Genomic DNA, 18649 nt, shown 5'->3' with positions numbered 1-18649 from the left:
AAAATTTCTGTCCCTCATTATTGTACAATGTTTTGCGTGCCAATTGTTCAGATGGCTGACATTCTCCACCCTAGAAATGGATATATATTACTAGTGCTCTGAAAACGCTAGACTCCGGCATTACAATTCTTGCAATGTGGGTATAATTATGGCAGTAAAATTGTTTTACATAGAAATCGTCCTGCTGGTGTAAGAGGTGCAAGGCTACTAAAGAGATAGAGAGAGAATGTAAGACAAAGCCAAAAGCAAGCTAAAACAAAAGGATTAAGAAGAAATTTTGCAGAATAGCTGCAAATTACACAAAATTAATTCTAAAAAAACTATTAACAAATGCAGATGTAATTATTTTCCTAGATTAGATACATATTTTAATTAACATATAAACATCTATATTTGTTATATATAATATATAAAATTAAACTTCTTGATAAATTACAAAAGTAAGCGGATTACCACTTACTAAACACTATCGTGGTTATTAGCACAGCAGTTTAAAAAAATGGTTGAATTAATCTGATCTGCCCAAGAAAAGGGTACACAATTCTGACAGATCCCTTAGTACAGGCTGTGGAGTAAAACATATCCATACGATAATCACATCCTTACAGAAATTGAAAACGTATGTGAAAGTCATGGTGGTCCTGCAAAATATAAACTCATAAATGATTTCTTGATTCAGTGTCATCATTCATTTCTTCATTTGAGAAATCAGAGTTTTAGCAGACATACAAAGATTGATGGACTTTTCATAAAAGGATATTTTATGAAACAGTGAAATGTAGCATATTTCTACCTGATAAATGTGGAGACCTGTAAACTTTGAACCCATATTGGCCTTTGTTGCTTGTGACCCTGCTTAAGTGATTTATTTTCTTTTAACAACTGCAGTCTGCAGGAGGTTGAATATACTTTGTAGATGTTCAATTCTGTGGAAAATGAAACAGTTTAAACTCAGAATGGCTAAACATCAGAAGCTCTAGTACTTAGAAGTCATATTATTCTCATTTCAGTATCCTCTTTAGGAGCAGTATTTATGGTTTGAGAAAATATGTAATTTATAAAAAAACAGCCTGGCAGGCTGCCCCAAGGCTGTAGACCCTGGAAGTCCTGGGTCCTGAGGAGCTGGGCAGGCAAGCTGGCAGGAAAACAGGAAATCTGATGTAAACCTATCTGGTTTCCAGAGGAACTTCGTTGAGATTGAACCATCTCTGCAAATATTTCCATTTCAATCAATTGGAAAATTCTGACGAAAAAATGTTTTGTTGGAATTTTTCCAAACAGCTCTATCCACAAGGCCATCTTTACACTAAACCTCCTTATGGCCTCCCTTTACTTATACTCTACCACCGTGAAATGGAATCTAAAGTGGTAATTTACACACCGAGGAGAAGGAACAACGTGGTAAACTGGTGTAAATTAGTGCAGTTCAACACCCTTTGACTTATATATTGTTCAGCCTCACAGATGCAGAGCTCGGAGCAAATCCAAGTATTTTCTCCACATAAAAACTAGAGATTTTCTCACAATGGAAGGGATTTGATTCAGCCACTGAGAAAGACAACCAGACTAAGCAACTGTTTACCATCAGAAACAGTCTTCTTTGAGATTTTGCAGAGGCAATGATGGAGACCAAGAACCTTTGCCTTTTACAGTCACAAGTAAATTTTTTTTTAAAATCCTATTAATGCAGTTTAGTTTCAACATGATACTTCCCACACTAGGGCTCTAGCCATCCTCCCTCTCACTTCATCTGTCCCAGGTCATTTGTAAGCCATGGTGACATGTAAGGACAAGAGAAGAGGCATCTTAGGGGATTACCATTTCTTTCAGATCTGATTCTCACTAGTGTGACTCTTGTCTTTGATGCCTCAAATTTAGACTACTGAAAGGTGCTCTTTAATAGGGCTATCCCTTAAAGCTATCTGGAAGTTTAAACTAGTGCAGAATGCATCTTCCTGCTTATTAAGGGGAATTTTCCCAAGTAACATATTATACCACTGCTCTACTGTATCTGCACTGGCTGCCTGTTAGTTTTCACATGGAGTTTAACCTATAAAGCCTACTGGAATGAAACTTGCTTACCCAAGAGTTTCTCTTTCTCCTCTTGCGATACTGCTGCAGTTGCAATCAGTGAAGGTATTCAAGCTGGAGACCCTTCAATTTAAAGGGTAGGGGTCTGGTGGCAGGGTGTTTAATGTGAAGGGCCCCGACTTTGGAATTCTCTTTCCCGCCATTGGTCCAAAAGACCTTGAGTTTGCTGACCTTCAGGGTGCACTGGAAGGTCCATCTGTTCTCCTGACATATGAGAAGGGTTGAGGTGTCTGGTGGGTGCGTTTTTGGAGACGGTTCTTTTTGCATCTAATTGCTTGGTAGATATTTTGTTATGTGCGTAGGGATTGGATTAGATGGATGCTATCTTAATTATATTGTATGTTTAATTTTAGGACTATGCTAAAGTGCCTAGAGCTCTAGGAAATAAAGTAAAATGGATACACACAATAAAATAAAGAGTACATCTGTTTGCAATCATTTACATTGTTCATATTTCTCAAAGACTGTAAGCTTCTTAGAACAGGGATATTGTCTATGTGTGGTGTTTTGTAAAGCTCATCTGAGTGTATGATATGATATATATAAAATAAATGCTTAAAATTCCCCGCATTTTTATTCATATATCTTTATGGATTGTCATTAGAAAATAAATCTTATGAAGCAGAGGAGTCCTACGATTGCAGAGTTAGTTTGTTCTTATTAAACCCTCCTGATTTTTGAAGCAAGAGAGACAGCACTCACCATTGTTCTCAGTTTATAAGAAACTATCTTTGATCAGCGTGGCCAACAACTGCAAAAATTATTTAGTAATTTTGATTACTGAATACTGTGAAATAGACATTTTAATTAGAGAACTCCTTTTAAGTATTTATTAACGTTGAGTTCATAAAGTGGGGCTATGGTTGTGATAACCTTTCCTTTTGTTGAGTAGCATCTCACTCCACAAAAGGTCCCATTGACATCAATGGGATTACTTAGGGAGTAATATACTACACAATGTGAGTAAGGATAATAGAATCTGTCCCTCAGAAATTGGCAAAGCCACACGTATGGTGACAATGGGGCTACTCCTCTGAGTAAAGTTACTTCTATATGTGATTCCTTGCTCCAAATAATGGAACTTTTGGCTTCAGTAACTACTGCAGGGATCAGGATCATGTTACCAAAGACATTATTCCCTGACCTCCAGAAAAAAATTCATTTCCAAAGATGAATTTCCCATATTTAGACCTAAGCTAAAGATATTTAGTATGTTAATAATAATACTTAGTTCTTATGTTTGTGCAATAGTTTGAAACATTCAGTGCCCAACATATGTTGCTGTACAAGAGAGCTACAGATCTTCATTCTGATTGATAAGAAAATCACTGTTGAGGAAAAAGTTACAGGGCTCCATAAGGGCCTGTACAAATGGATCTGATTACAGGACCAAGGCTTTGTATTGTATTGTCCAATTACACTGAAACTCCTCAGAGAATGGGAGGAGGTTTTTTGCACTGCACATCACTGGTGCTATCTATCTATCAAGAGGATAATGAGATTCCAGTCAACTCTTTTATTAGCAACACAGTAAAGAAATTGGCCTACTTAAGAATAGTGTTGACACTTAAAATAAATAATAATAAAAGCAAACTAATTTCTGTGCTAATAACCCAAAATATCTCTTGCACTCTTTTTTCTAGGATCTATAATATTTCTTCTCAATAACTAATAAATTATTCACCAATATCTGTTTACAACAAATAATTTATATAGTTAATTTCACCTTTTTTCTACAAATTGTGATTTTCTTTATCTTTCATAAAACATTACTTGCCATATAATTTATGTAAATATTTTTAGGCCTGTAGGTTGTGCACAAAATACAGTGTGTTATTAAGTTTTGACTAGCTATGTAGGTCACATGGTATATTTCTGTTCCCTGATTGGGTGAGTATAATGCTTAGAATTATGTCCTCAGTATAAAAGCTTGGGTTTACTAAATCAATATTTGCTTTATGCAGACATATTCCATTATACCTATAGATTTGCTGCTTCTGCAAAAATTCCCAACAGAAACTCATATTTTGTAGATAATGGAAAAACAACATAGTCAAAGCAAATCTGTAAAAAAGCCTCTGAAAAATTCTGCAGTATTTGCCCAGCTCTATTTGTAAATATATTAGTAAACAGACTGCTTATCATCATTAAAAATTTGGTTGGTTTTAAAAATTTGATTTGGTTGGTTTAAAACTTGCCAGTGCTAAAGGTTTTCTGTTATATCGTTTCCAAAGGTCAGAGTTGAAAATTTCAACTTGAGGTTCTACTGAGATTTAGTCATGTGCTTTAGTAAGTCATTCCATGATCCATGGTTATAATCTTCACTGACTTCAGAAGTAATTGCTTTACTAAACTAAAAGAAGTCTGATTCTAATTTGCTATCTAGATCTACATTCTTATATTCTTTTTATAGATTTTTGAACAAGTTATCACTAGAATCTTCCTTCACTCAAATGTAAGTGAAAGTTTTATCTTTCTTCGGATATCACAAAAATAATTTATTACTAAGGAAACAAAACCTTTTGTCTTACAGTATATTTCTTCGCGACAGCTGTGGTATTTCAACGAAAGCACAAAAGCTGTGATGGTCCTGGACTGCAATCAACCATTTTTAATAGGAAATTTTTACAGACTTTAATAAGATCTTCTAACATAATTTATGAGGAGAGGTTTTGAAGTGAAGAGGCATTGTTTGGCAAAGTGTTCTTCCTCTAATCTCAGGAAATTTAAATAATAGACTCCTCATTTCCTCTAAACTTGGGATTTCTCCTAAAAAATGGTTAAGAAAAACACCTGCTACACAAGCTCCAAAATAAGTGTGTCCATAGTCCAAATGAAATATATTTGTAAGGCTTTTTGGAGACAAAAAGTTCCATGTCCACACACTATTATTAATGTAATACTGAATTTTACTTATTAAATTCAGAGCATATTTTATTTTTTACCTTTTTAAATGTGGGTGACAGGTTAGTCTGAGCAATGCCTGGTAGAAAAAAAATCTATGTCATTAGGAATGGATTTGAAAGAAGTAGGGAGATGTTGATTTTATGAACAATTTAAGATAAAACCAGATAAGCATGCAAAAATTCCCATATTTGCTGAAATGATTCAGATGTGTCCTAACATTAGAAAATCTGGAAGTATCACAAATGGGCTTCTCCTAGTGAGATAGTTATATATCTCGCAAGAACAGGGTCTCAAAAGGTATTTTAGCACTTACCCTTCCTGTCCCAGCACGGAACCAGGATATACAGATGCACAGGAAGTTAAATTAATTTGTTTATAATAAAGTAAACTTTATAATAAAGTCCATACTTTTCCGGGACAACAAATATATTGTGATTTGGGATTCGTTTGAGTTTTAGGCGAAAGGTTTGGGTCAGTTTTTACTTTATCTGGACAAGTTACACATCCATAGTTCACATTTAAAGTAAAGACTTTCCTACCTATGCTGTCCAAACTATAGCCAGATCTTTTCCTGCTGAGGAAAAAGAAGTGAGAGGAGTCTAAAATGAAGAGAATCTTTGCGAGGATTCCCCCCTGCTCCAGAGCAGCATGGCTCCAAGCCACACTACCACAGTCTCCTTCGGTCCCCAGGGTGTCAAGAATCTCAGAACTCAGCAGAAAAGACACAATAGTTGCAGAGCTGGAGGGGGTGCTTGGTTTCTCTCACCAGTTTCCACAAGGCTAGGTCTATTTGCAGTAATCCCTCCACCCAAACCATCCCCAGCCAACTCAATTTTCGTCTCTTCATCCTGATATCAGATTGCCTAGAAAGTCCTCCCAAGCTGGAAAAGGAGAAAGGTGTCACCACAGCAGCTGTGCCTGTGCTCCTCTTTTGTATGGAAAGGTGGGTTGTGTGTGTGAAGGATCCCCTTCAAGGGAGGAGGATCTGGGCCTCAATAGCCCAACCCTAAAATCCATTGATTTAAAAGACTACTTGGTTCCATAAAGCATTCTCATGAGAGTAGGAGTTTGCAGGATATGTGCCCCTAAAAGCTTAAGGATTGTTTCTTCATCACAGTGCCCAGAAAATACAGGATAGGACACCCATTCTGCTCTATACTCCATCTCTTTTTTTCTGGCCCTGTCTACTGCAGCAAAATAATCTCTGGTTTACAACGGGTGCCAATCACTTAACCCTCTTCTCTCTGTTCTTCATACCATCCCTAAAGAGGTTGAAAATAAATTGGCCACTGATATAGAATAGCTATATGCTAGGTCCTTCGGAAATCATGCGGACTTTTCTGTGCTTTTTCTCTCTTCTGGTCCATACACTTTCTTGCAGTGGGTAGGGCCTGCACACATTCCACCATGAAGATCTTCCTAATCCACTCACTCTTGTTAGTATTAGTAGACTGCTGACAGCCAGTTTGTCAGGTGGCTGCATTCCACTGCAATCCTCACTGTTTTTGCTGGGATGTCTGGCTGCTTGAAACCAGGTTTTAACCCCATTCATGCCAGAGCCTGCATGGGGTTCATGCACTAAATATTTAAATATTATAAATTGCAGACAGTAATCAACATCCCCCACAATACATGTTTCGAGATCCATTGGTCCTACACATGCCTATCACAATATGTGGTGTACCTCATCCAGTGCACTAAATGCCCAACATCAATTATGTGGCTCAAACCAGACAATCCCTATGCTTTTGAATGAACTCACACAGGAAAAGGATAAAAGAGAAAAACACCTGTGGGTAAACACTTTTCACAACGTGATCACTCTATATCTGAGCTATCAGTCTTCATCCTCAAAGGAAACCTGCACAACGCTTCCAAAAGATGAGCCTGGAAGCTTAAATTCATAACTTTGCTAGACCCTAAAAATCACAGTCTTAATACAGACATTGGATTTATGGCTTATTACAACAATCTGTAACTCACTAACCCCCCATTTTCTCCTACGACTACAGAAGTGTTAATTGGCCACTTCACCTTGACTGGTCCCTTAGTGAGCTGTAGCTCACGAAAGCTTATGCTCTAATAAATTTGTTAGTCTCTAAGGTGCCACAAGTACTCCTTTTCCTTTTAGAATATGTGCTAACTACTTATGTTAAACTATCTCTTTGATCTTGTATTTAGCTGTGACTCTTAGGTCCTCTCTACGCTGGCAAGTTTCTGCACAGTAAAGCAGCTTTTTTGCATTTTAACTCCCGAGGTGTACACACTGCCAATCCACTTAGCGCGCAGAAACTGCACAGTTTGAAGCGCTGTAAAAAAAAACCCACCCAACAAGAGGTGTACAGCTTTCTGCACCAGGGGTACAGCACCCCGGTGCCAGTGTAGACAACCTGGTCAATTACAGCCCTGCAAATGGCCTCCGGGAGGTGTCCCACAATGCCTGTTCTTGCCTCTCGGGTCATCGGTTTAAACTCTACTGCCCGGCCCTCAAATGACCAAAGTCATCCCCACCCCATAAATTCCTTTGGAATTTTGAAAGTCCCCTTTCAGTTTGCTCGGTGATGCGTACAGTGGTCTCAGTGCATCTTTCCAGGTGGCCATGCCTGCTCCACGCACCAGCGATGCCCTGCTTGGAGCAATGCCAAGCTGCTGGACCTCATCAGCATTTGGGAAGAGGAGGATGTTCAGTCCCAGCTGTGCTCCAGCCCTAGAATTATGATACCTACAGAAAGATTCACATTGCATGACAGAAAGGGGCCATGACCGGGACACACTGCAGTGCAGGGTCAAAGTGAAGGAGCTGTGGAATACCTACCATAAGACGTGGGAGGCAACTGCTGCTCCAGTGCTGCGCCCACAGTTCTACAAAGAGCTGGACATGATACTAGGTGGCAACTCCACCTCCACTGCGAAGTCCATTGTGGATATTTTGGGGCCTCGTATGCCAGTCGAGCGTGGACTGAGCCAGGACAAGGCAAACTTGGATGAGGATATGGAGGGAGCAGGGGACCCAGAGGCAGAGGACGACTCAGAGGTCAGAGATGAAAGCAGCCAGGAGCTCTTTTCTACCCTGGAGGAGGCTAACCAGTCACAGCTGTCAGATCTTGGCAAAACGCAAACACTAGAGAAGGCCCCTGTTAAGTGAATTTGATTTGGAGAATCGGTGAAGCGAATTGTTGGAGGTAGGAGGGTTGCAGAAAGCAGGCTTGTGTCTGTATGAAGCGCGTACCATCTCATGCCTAGTCTGAGCGGCGGAACAGGCTGTTGATTGACTCTCTCACTTCACGGGAATCTGCCTCAGAGATCTCCAGGAAACTCTCATGGAGATACTGGGCAATCTGCTGCAGAAGGTCTTTGGCAGAGCTGCTTTGTTTCTTGCCCCATTAATGGTAACTTTCCCACGTCACTCTGCAGTCATGGGGGGGAGGGACATTGCTGCACACAGGCGAGCTGCACAAGGAACAGGGCGGAAGCCACAGTCTGGAGAAGACCCACCCTTGATTCCCTGCTCACCCTCATCAGCGAGATATCTTCCATAATGAACACAGCCTGTGGAAAATGTGGGGACAGGAATGATTATCAGGCTCCCCCTACAGCGCTGGCTCTCCCCAAGAGCCATGTGCCCAGTATACAGTAGAGTCCAGGAACACTGATTTTCCCTGTCCCTGCAGCTATTCACCATTTTGGACATCTTGTGGCTCATGGGTGCGTGCCTGGGATCAGCCAGTTAGTGACAGGTATGTGAATACTGCCTGTGTTTTAAATCACTGAATCAGTGTTCTGTGTGTTGTGTTTTGGCTTCACAGAGATGACCTTGGGAGCCCAGCCTCCCTCTTTGTTATCGCCGACTGTACGGCTGCACAGAATTAGAAAGTGGCCACAAAGAACTAAGGAGGACTTTCTGAGTGACGTTATGATGCACTCCACGGCCAAAAAGCAGGAATTGAAAGAGTGGCGGGACAGCAAGAAGTGGGACAGAAAGGAGAACGTGGCACGCCAGAATGAAGCCACAGAGCATCTCTTAAACATTATGGAGCGCCAAGTGGACACGCACCAGGAAAAACTAGCATTGCAAACCGAGCAGCTCCGTGCCCGCCCTCCCCTACAGCCGCTGTCGTAAAACATTTTTCTATGCGCCCCACACACACCACCAACATACTTCTATCAACCTCCTGGTTCCAGTCTGTACCCGCTGCATTCCACTCCTGCCCCATCACAGTCCAACCCTGCAGACTCCCAATACCCATTGCACTCAACACCCGTCCCACTGCAGTTTGGCCATGCTGAAGTACAGTACCCACTGCACTGTACTCCAAAGGAGAAGGTTGGATATGATCCCTGGACATACACAAATCTTCAACTGTCCCGGGATCCCACCTCCTCCTGGGACTTTCCCTTCCCCCATACCCCTCAGTGCTGATGTGTTTTTTTGTTTGACTCTCTCCTCTGGTTGTTGTTTTTTAATAAAAGAATTGTGTTGGTTTGAAAGCAATCTTTATTCTATTAACTGAAAACAAACAGAGCCCTGCAAAACAACAGGCAATTATCTGCATCATCTGCACCAATCACAACCACCTGCTAGCATTAAGCACAGCACTCCCAAGCATAACAACAAATATTAGTGGCTTTCAGCATCAAATTGCTGCCTCAAGGCATCCCTGATTCTTATGGCTCCGCGCTGCTCCCCTCTAGTAGCCCTGGTCTTTGGCTGTTCAAATTCAGCCTCCAGGTGCTCAGCCTCAGTGGTCCAGCCCTGAGTAAAGCTTTCACCCTTTCCTTCCCACAAATTATGGAGCGTACAGCACGTGGCTATAAGCATAGGAATACTGTCATCGGCCAGGTCCAGCTTCCCGTATAGGCAGCACGAACGTGCCTTTAAACAGCCAAAAACACACTCAACAGTCATTCTACACTTGCTCAGCTTGTTGTTGAACTGCTCCTTGCTACTGTCAAGGTGTCCCATGTATGGCTTCATAAGCCATGGCATTAAGGGGTAGGCGGGGTCTCCCAGGATTGCAGTGGGCATTTCGACTTCCCCTATGCTGATCTTCTGGTTTGGGAAGAAAGTCCCTGCTTGCAGCTTCTTGAACAGGCCAGTGTTCCGAAATATATGAACGTCATGCACCTTTCTGGACCAGCCTGTGTTAAAGTCTGTGAAATGCCCATGGTGATCAACAAGTGCCTGGAGAACCACTGAGAAATACCCCTTTCGATTAATGTACTCAGTGGCTAGGTGGTCTGGTGCCAGAATTGGAATCTATCGCTGCTCAGCAGTTAGGAAAGCAGATTTGTGCAAAGCCATCCACAATGGCACGCACATTGCCCAGAGTCACGATCTTTTGGAGCAGGATGCAATTAATAGCCTTCCACACTTCCATCAACACGAATCCAACAGTCGACTTTCCCACTCCGAACAGGTTAGCGACCAATCGGTAGCTGTCTGGAGTAGCCAGCTTCCACAATGCAATCGCCACGTGCTTCTCCAATGGTAGGGCAGCTCGTGTCCTTGCACCACAGGGCTAGGGCGAGCTCATCACACAGTCCCATGAATGTGGCTTTCTTCATCCAAAAGTTCTGCAGTCACTGCTCGTCATCCCAGACTTGCATGACAATGTGATCCCACCACTCAGTGCTTGTTTCCCGAGCCCAAAAGTGGTGTTCCTACTATGGTAAGCACCTCCATTAATGCCACAAGCAAGCTCGTGTCGTAGCTAGTATGCATGGCAAGATCAATGTCGCACTCCTCTTGCCTTTGTAGTTTAAGGAATAACTCCAAGGCCACTCGTGACTTGTTAATCAGAGTGAGTAGCCTACTGGTCAACAGTGTGGGATCCATTCCTGCAGCTTGAAGAGGCAGAGTGCGCAGTACATAAACCCCCATTGAAAGATGGCATCAAGTGCGGACAGAAGCACAGGGATTGCTGGGATGCATCACAGGGCATTGGGACAGGACCCAGGATGCCCCGCGACCCCCTCCACCTTCCCACAAGTCTTGGCGGCAGAAGAGGAAGAGATGCTCTGTGGGATGGCTGCCCAGAATGCACCACTCTGAATACCGCTGCAAGTGCCACAAGCGTGAACATGCTATTGCGCAGGCAGCTGACAGTGTGAACACACAACAGCAGTTTCCCTTCAGCACTCTCTGAGCGGCACTGTAACGGCCGGCGCTGTAACTCTGCCGCTGTAGACATACCCTTAGTACTTTTCCCAAACCTGAAGAAGAGCTCTGTGTAAGATTGAAAGCTTGTCTCTCTCACGAAGAGAAGTTGGTCCAATAATCACCTCACCTACCTTATCTCTCTAATAAGTTGCAGATTCAGTTATATAAAACACAGTCTCATATATAGAGATGTTACATTTTCAGAGGTAACTAAAGCACATTCTTTTACTTAACTTCCCTAAGATCAGTAGCTTAAAAAAAACACATATATTTTATATTAAAAACACATTTCCTGGGATCTCAAATTCAAATGCCAACAGAGTCCTCTAACACCTTAATCCTTCTGGGAAAAATAAAGTAAGCACCGCGCAATATATTGTGTCAGAGTATTTCAGAGAAAACCTTAAAACTGCCTGGTCAATAGTTATTTTAGTGTTTTATTTATTTAATAACGTACAATGAGCCTGCATCTGGGTTTACCACCACAGCAAAGAGCAGAAATTAAAGATCCCATGACAAATGAGGTTTGCATTAGTATTTTTAACCAATATGTCCCTTCTCCCACCCATACCTGGCAGCATGCTGTACACTGGTTGTCCAGTGCCTGTCTCTCCAGAGGTGGCTGGTTTATTCAGTGGTGCTGGATAAAAGACATTTTTGAAGTGCTTTGGGATGAAAACAATAGCGCCAAGATTTTCAAAGTACTAACCATCCGTCTTCCAAAAAACTTTAAAATCCTTTTTAAAAATAAATAGTTTTAGTTTCTCAAGTTGGGCACCCAAAAGATGGAGGCATCCAAAATCATTAATCACTTGAAATTCTTAATCTATTTAAATACAAAATATGATTTTTAAAATGACAACATAAATCAGATAATATTAAAATATGCTGTTTAGGAAAGTAGTTTTAGTAAAGATATCTCAGTATACATTTAAATTGGGGTTGACTGTTTCAAAAAGCATTGCTAAAACCAGTAATATAACAAGTTGGGATTTGGGTGACAGTGAGCTATATGTAGAAGCACAGTTCATAGTACCACAAGCTTGCAGACCTCCAAAGCAAACCAGGGGCATTAATTATTATTATTTATTATTTACATTAAGCTAGTGCACAAAGGACCTGATCAGTGTCAGAGCTTCATTGGGCTGAGGAAGGTGTAAGCAGACACAATCCTTGCCCCAAAGAGCTCACAAGCTGAAAGTCTGGTCAGCCCGTGGTTCAGAGATTTCTAGGAAGAAAAGACTCTGGTGTTATAGATAACAATCTTCATTATTGTATTGTATCTTCAGTATTGTAAAAACATTCTTAAACATTCTTTAAAATATTTCTAAAATAGTTTATCTGTAAAGTATGTAGAATATACAACAATAAATGATAGTGTGGCAAGACACAGTATAAGGGTTTTAATGGTATGAGCTTGAAAATGATATATTTTCTTGTATGTGCACACATTTTACAAAGAAATATTTCACAGTTTCTAAAAATTGTTATAGGTTGGGACACAGTGATCTGTTGAGAACATGTTCAGGGCAAGACCATGGTATCTGTGGTTACTGTGATCCAATCATCCAAACTCCTGATAGGGGCATGATGGAGTTGCAGCCCGTATTCCAGCACACAGACTAAAGCAATGATTGCAGACCTTTGCTCTGCAGGCCCACAGTATTCCCACAGACTGTAGATTGCATTCCCCTCAGCTCGCACAGACTTCCCCATGCAAAGATAAATTAATCAGGTTTCCTGCAGGGGAGGTGGAATTTCAGCCCCGGTTTATAAAGTGAAGTTGAAGCCAAGAAGTTGTATTTTAATGGGAATTGCAACATTTTCATAAAAGGAAATTTCCAGAATTATAAAAATAACATCTGCCCTTGTTAAAGCACAGTAATTACAGTGGCTTCCTTTAGTCAATGTATCTCTACCATTCATTGTAAACTACTACTTTTTCCTAACTACTGCATAGCATATCAACACAGGGATTAAGATTTTTTTCTCCTAAAGTTAAACACATTCTATTAATATTTAAGGAGTGATTGTTTCTAAAAGCTCTTTAAAATTAATTGTTAAAATTAATCCATCATGCACAGGAATCCATTAACCTTTAATGATATTTTAATTAGTGCTCTTCTCGACTTTAAGGCTGAAGTTTTGTTTGTAACATTGAGGCTAGATATTCATGAACACCATACGCTTTTTTTGCTCAACAAACAGCATTATCACTTCAGGAAGGCCCTCCTGGTGCTATGATGAGTAAAACAAAATATATTTTTTTCATACTGCAGATTGTTTAAACTTTTGAAGCATGAAGCAAATCCAGTCATTATGGACTATACTGAACTTAAAAACCATAAGTTATTGACATCAGAATTAAGAGTTTACCAAGCATTAAATCAGCAAGATGATTCACACTTTCAAGTGTAAACAATACAAAACATAGGGTTGCAGTACCAACCTCAAAATGCCCATTAAAATTAATCACTTCAGCTCCCTTTTCCTGGTACTGCAAATTTTATTACTGTTTTTTTTTCTCACAGAAATGTCTGTTTTGAATTAGTCTATGACTTAGAGTATGAAAAAGTTCTTTACTATTTGCTAAGCGCTACTATTCCCAAGCAATAATAAGCCAGGACAGCCTTCCTACAAAAGGTATTTGCTATTAAATATAAGACACTGGAAAGATTTTAACCTAGTTATTAATCTGGGGGCCTTATAGTTGCCTATGCAGGCTACTCATCCTAGCACCAGAAGTACTTTCATACTGGGTACTTTGTGTCCTTCTGTCCCCTTGGCAGGATAGCTCCTGCCCGGGTCTCTCCTGTGGATGCTTCCCCCAGATCCTTTCCTCTTATGTTTTGGAGGGTTCCACAGCATGTAGATGTGATGGGGAAAATGAGGAGGAGAGCAGTTGTCCCACAGCCATCCCCTCTCACACCTTTCAGAGCTTCTGGGAGATGGGGGGGAGAGGGGATGTCAATGGAGGGGAAATTATGCTCCAGAAGCAGCATCCCTTCCTTTCATGGCCAATCCTGCCTAACTCTGCTGGATTTTTGCCCACTATGTACGCAGAGAACATACTGGAATTTTAGGCATACTGTAACTTTTCTAATGTTGGTTATAATTCCCAGTGCAGTGAAGGCAAGGAAGTGGCTTACAGTACAGTGCTACTAATCTAGTGGAGGATTTTCAAAAGAGACTAAGTAATTTAGGAGTGGAAGACTTTCAGAGGGACTTTGATCTTAAATCGTGTAGGCATTTTTGATATTTCGACCCCTAGTGAATATGAATTATAAAAATGATTAAAAGTAATAGGAGAAGGAAAGGAAAACTAGGTTTGGTTGTTTCGTCCCTCCATCCATTTTGGGGCTTTTTTTTTTTTTAACCTTGCAAATATGAGGACTATCAAGCCTTGTCTCCCTGGTATACTGGAAGTCTCCCTTGAACAATGGAGAGATACAGAATTTTCTCAGAAAAGGGTTTGCTAAAGGGACACATGTTGAATACTTAACAAGAGAGCTTTACGGGCACTTAATAGGAATTTGAGTGATAAAGATACAAACTAAAAACAAACTAAAACTAAAACTTTAATATTCCAAATAAAAATCCCCTCCCCTCTCAGTTAATCAAGTTCTTTCCAAAGTACCTGTGATGTCATAAATCTACTAGTTCTCTAGCTGTTCATAGAGTTTTCCAAGAAAATCAGAGGAGGTACACCTTTAATTTGCAATGTAAAACATAGAAGGAAAAAAAACTTTTCTGGAAAAAAATGTAAAAAGAAAAATCTTTCAGACTGTTTTTATACATCATAAAAATGGGCACAATATTAATAGTTATAAAATGCATGTACATATATGTATATCTATATGTATAATATATATAATCTTAAAATCTCAAAGTACTTTACAGAGTTAGTTAAATAATATCTTCATATTACAGATGGAAAACTGAGGCACAAACAGATCAAGTGACTTGCAAAAGGTCACACAGGAAAGTCAGTAGCAAGGCTAGGATTAGAATTCAAGACACCTGACTTTCAGTTCTGAGTTCTAATCACCTTGCCTCACTATTTATTCTTCTGGGGTATTGAGTTTAATCATTCCTGTCATTTTCTTACCATATCATGAGAATCATCTCACAGGGAAAAAATATCGCAACTAACTTCTGGCAAGAAAAAGTTAATTTTTGAACTAGCTTTTAATATAATGAATAAATAGAATCAAAACCTTTACAATGATCACCCCAATATTTAAAAAGTGTTCCAAGTCTGAGCTCAGATCTGGATCAGAATCTGAATTTTGCTAATCTTCTCCATCTTTATAATGGGATGAACCAAAATCCCTGTAAACCTCAGAACTCTGAGTGTTTTCAATCCATTTCTGGATCTGACTTTTGCATCTTCAGCTCAACTTTAGATTAAACGAATGATTAAAATATACACATTTTTCTGAGTGTTAGCAAGTAGTTTATATAAGATATTCTAAATAGGTTCTTATATGACAGTCATCAGTGTGGTATCAGGGCACCTTCCGGAAGTGCAGCTAGCAATGTGACTAACATCGGTCACATACCATTTGTTTTCTCATCCTTTCCCAAGTAGGAGAATTGTGCGTTCAGTGAAGTGTTTTGTTTTGGTAGAGTTTTTTGTTGTAGTTTTTGTTTTTAATGTAATGTTACTTAGTCATGTAGCTATTCAGTAGTGCCTACCAACAACAAATGAAATAAAAAAAACTAAATTGATAACAATAACAAAGAAGAGAAGCATAAGAGGCTTATCAAGAGTTAGGATGAAATCCTGGCCCCACTGAAGACAATGGGAGTTTTGTCATTGACTTACTAGCCACGATTTTAGCCCCAGGAAGGATTAAATTTCAGCAACTTACTGTACAGTTGGATTTCTTGTTTGTCATGACAAGTATCATGAGATCATCCTTCAGTTCTGTAGACAGTATCCCTCCTGGACTAGTTTTGCACCTATAAGCAGAAGAGTATTGTTTTATTAGTTATAAAAGATTACTAAACATTAAAATGAATTCTAAAACTAAAGGAGTCAAAAGATACATATACTTGAATATGATCAGTACAAAAGTGGTAACTATAATGGTGGCAAAAAGACAAGCAAGAAAAGAACAAAGGTTCAAAAGAGCAGAGAGCCAAGAACAGAACTGAAGATTGTGGCCTCTACAGAACAGCAGTCTTGTGAAAGATAGATAAAGAGCACTTAGGTAGGATTAGAATGATGGCAGAAGGAAATCAGAGACACTGGAATAGGTATGCACTTTGGCACAGATCCTCAAAGGTATTTACGTGCCTAACTCCTACTGATTTCCTACATAACTTTGGGGATCTGGGTCTCTTGTCTTTCCAGTAAAGCAGGGATCTCAAATTCCCGGCCCGCAGGCCATCTGTAGCCTGAGAACCTCCCCAATGTGGCCCACGGGACTCCAGCAATTTTGGGGCTGGGTTTCTCCCTTGGCCCCGACTGTTGCCCCCGGGCAATTTAAAATGGTCTGGGGCCCTGCCCACCACCAGCAGCATAGTGGAGCTGAGGGGCTTCCTGCACGCTCGCTTCACGTGGCTGCCACCCCGGGGAGGAGAGGGGCTGTGCCTCTTTCCAATGGGAAGCTGCGGGGGCAGTGCCTGGGGGCAGCAGTGTGCAGAGGCCCCCAGCCCACCCCACCTTGGAGCCCCAGGTAAATACCGCACCCCCCTCCCATCCCCAAACTCCCTCCTAGAGCCTGCACCCCACCCCTTTCCCACACTCCCCTCCTGCCCCCAAACTCCCTTCCAGAGCCTGCCCACCTTCCCCCTCCTCCAACACCCCCACCCCCTGCTCCAGCACAGAGCCTGTACCCAGCACCCAAACTCCATCCCAGAGTTTGCACCCCAGACCCCCTCCCCCACCCAAACTCCGTCCCAGAGCCTCCACCGTGCACCTCAATCCCCTACCCTATAAAAATGGGACAGCTGGTCACCCTATCCCAGAGCCTTAGGCAGGTGGGGTTGGAGTTTGTTGGGGTTCTGGGCAGTATGAGTAACATTATTGGCCCACTGGGAGGATTTGAGGATTGGCACTGGCCCTAAGGTAAATTGAGTTTGAGACCCCTGCAGTAAAAGAATACTGTTTAACCAAGATTGGTTAATAGGAATAGTTTACACAAGCAGCAGTGAGCTTTTTAACCTCCCTACCTAGAAATGGCCAGAGGGAAGAAGTTGGAAAAAAGAAGAAAAATTGGAAATGTCTGTATTACTACAATTGAATGCATATAGAGCATGGATATTAGTGAAATGTTCATACAGCAAATACACCAAGCTCATTTACTGAGAGAGCTGTGATCGTTGTCAGTGCAACAGGAACTGCAAAAGTGGATTTTGTAAAGCAGTAACGCTCCATCTCAGTCTGTAATTTTATAGTGACTGGTTATGACCATCTCAGAAATCTGTTCCACATTATCAGGCATCTTGTACCCTTAAATTATGTTGCAGATGATCCTAAACTTTGTCGTGCTATTGATTGTGAATTCTTTAAATAAATTTTAATTTAAAAAAACTAATTTGAAAACTGAATACCTCCTAAATTTGGGGTCTGTAATTTGGCAAGACTGAAGGAGTGCTCTCTCTCCCACTTCATACTTTACCAAAAGACCACCTCTTTGGGCCTATTTGAAGTCTCAGAAGGTGGGCATAAATCTCCCCAAAATGAAAGGCCCACCACTGAACCCAGAAATCAACTAATTACGTGAGATTACAAATCTGAGAATAGGGACAGGGTGTCATGACTCATAAATACAAAATGAGGGAACTGGATGCCCACTGTGGACAATACCCATTATTCTGCAAAGGAGTCAGTGGATGCCCTGCAGAGGAACCAGGCCCAGATGCATGAATGATCCAAGGAAGGGAAGAAGGCACCACAATCACTGAGAATCTCCTCATTGACCTGCTCCACTGATTATTGCCAGCTTGGCTAATGGCAGGAGGCGGCAGTCTGGTGACTTTGTGGGGCAACAGTTGGGAAGTGCGGAGAGCAGAGGAACAAAGTGTGCTTAAAAGGAGCGTGAGAACCGCCACAGGTGTTAGCCTTTGGCGAGGGTTATACTGTCTTGCGGGGGGTACGAGGATGCTTCGGCTTCTGGGAAGGTTAGTTTGGTGGTGGGCTCTGAGTGAGAGGCACACATGCCGTGCTGCCACCTCCCCGTGCCCAAAGAGCATCAGGCCCCAAAGGCTGTGCCTTGAGCTGTCTACAGTCTCCTTCTGCCTTTGGAGCCGCTAAGGTTCAAGTCTTCCCGCTTATCTCCGCTGTCCCGCGGGCTAGAACGTTAAGGGAAGCAGAGGCTCTCACGGGACTCCCGCAGCTGGGGCTTTACACGACAACCGCAGAGCTGGGGCGCTACCGCACCACGTACAGCCGGGGTGAGTCTCCGCGGGTACCGGGCCCTACACTGGGGGTCGTCGGCTGGCAGGCGGGCGTCCGCCAGCGCCCGCGGGGGGGGGGGAGGG

The 18649-nt window shown here is 41.5% G+C and overlaps 1 protein-coding gene across 1 annotated transcript in view; it reads right to left on the bottom strand.

Moving 5' to 3' along the window:
* The window catches only part of WT1 (WT1 transcription factor), a 137768-nt gene extending 119195 nt beyond the window's left edge, over positions 1-18573 (bottom strand). The window contains exons 1-3 of the mRNA XM_043515762.1: positions 18556-18573; positions 16033-16123; positions 11730-11798 (exon numbers count right to left, since the gene is read on the bottom strand). Of these exons, the coding sequence (XP_043371697.1) occupies positions 11730-11739 (10 nt within the window). The 5' untranslated portion in view covers positions 11740-11798; positions 16033-16123; positions 18556-18573. The remainder of the gene's footprint in view (positions 1-11729; positions 11799-16032; positions 16124-18555) is intronic.
* Between the last annotated feature and the right edge of the window lie 76 nt (positions 18574-18649).

The sequence above is a fragment of the Dermochelys coriacea genome, chromosome 6, assembly GCF_009764565.3.
Source record: "Dermochelys coriacea isolate rDerCor1 chromosome 6, rDerCor1.pri.v4, whole genome shotgun sequence".
Taxonomy (NCBI): Eukaryota; Metazoa; Chordata; order Testudines; family Dermochelyidae; genus Dermochelys; species Dermochelys coriacea.
This window is presented reverse-complemented; position numbering and strand designations above follow the sequence as displayed.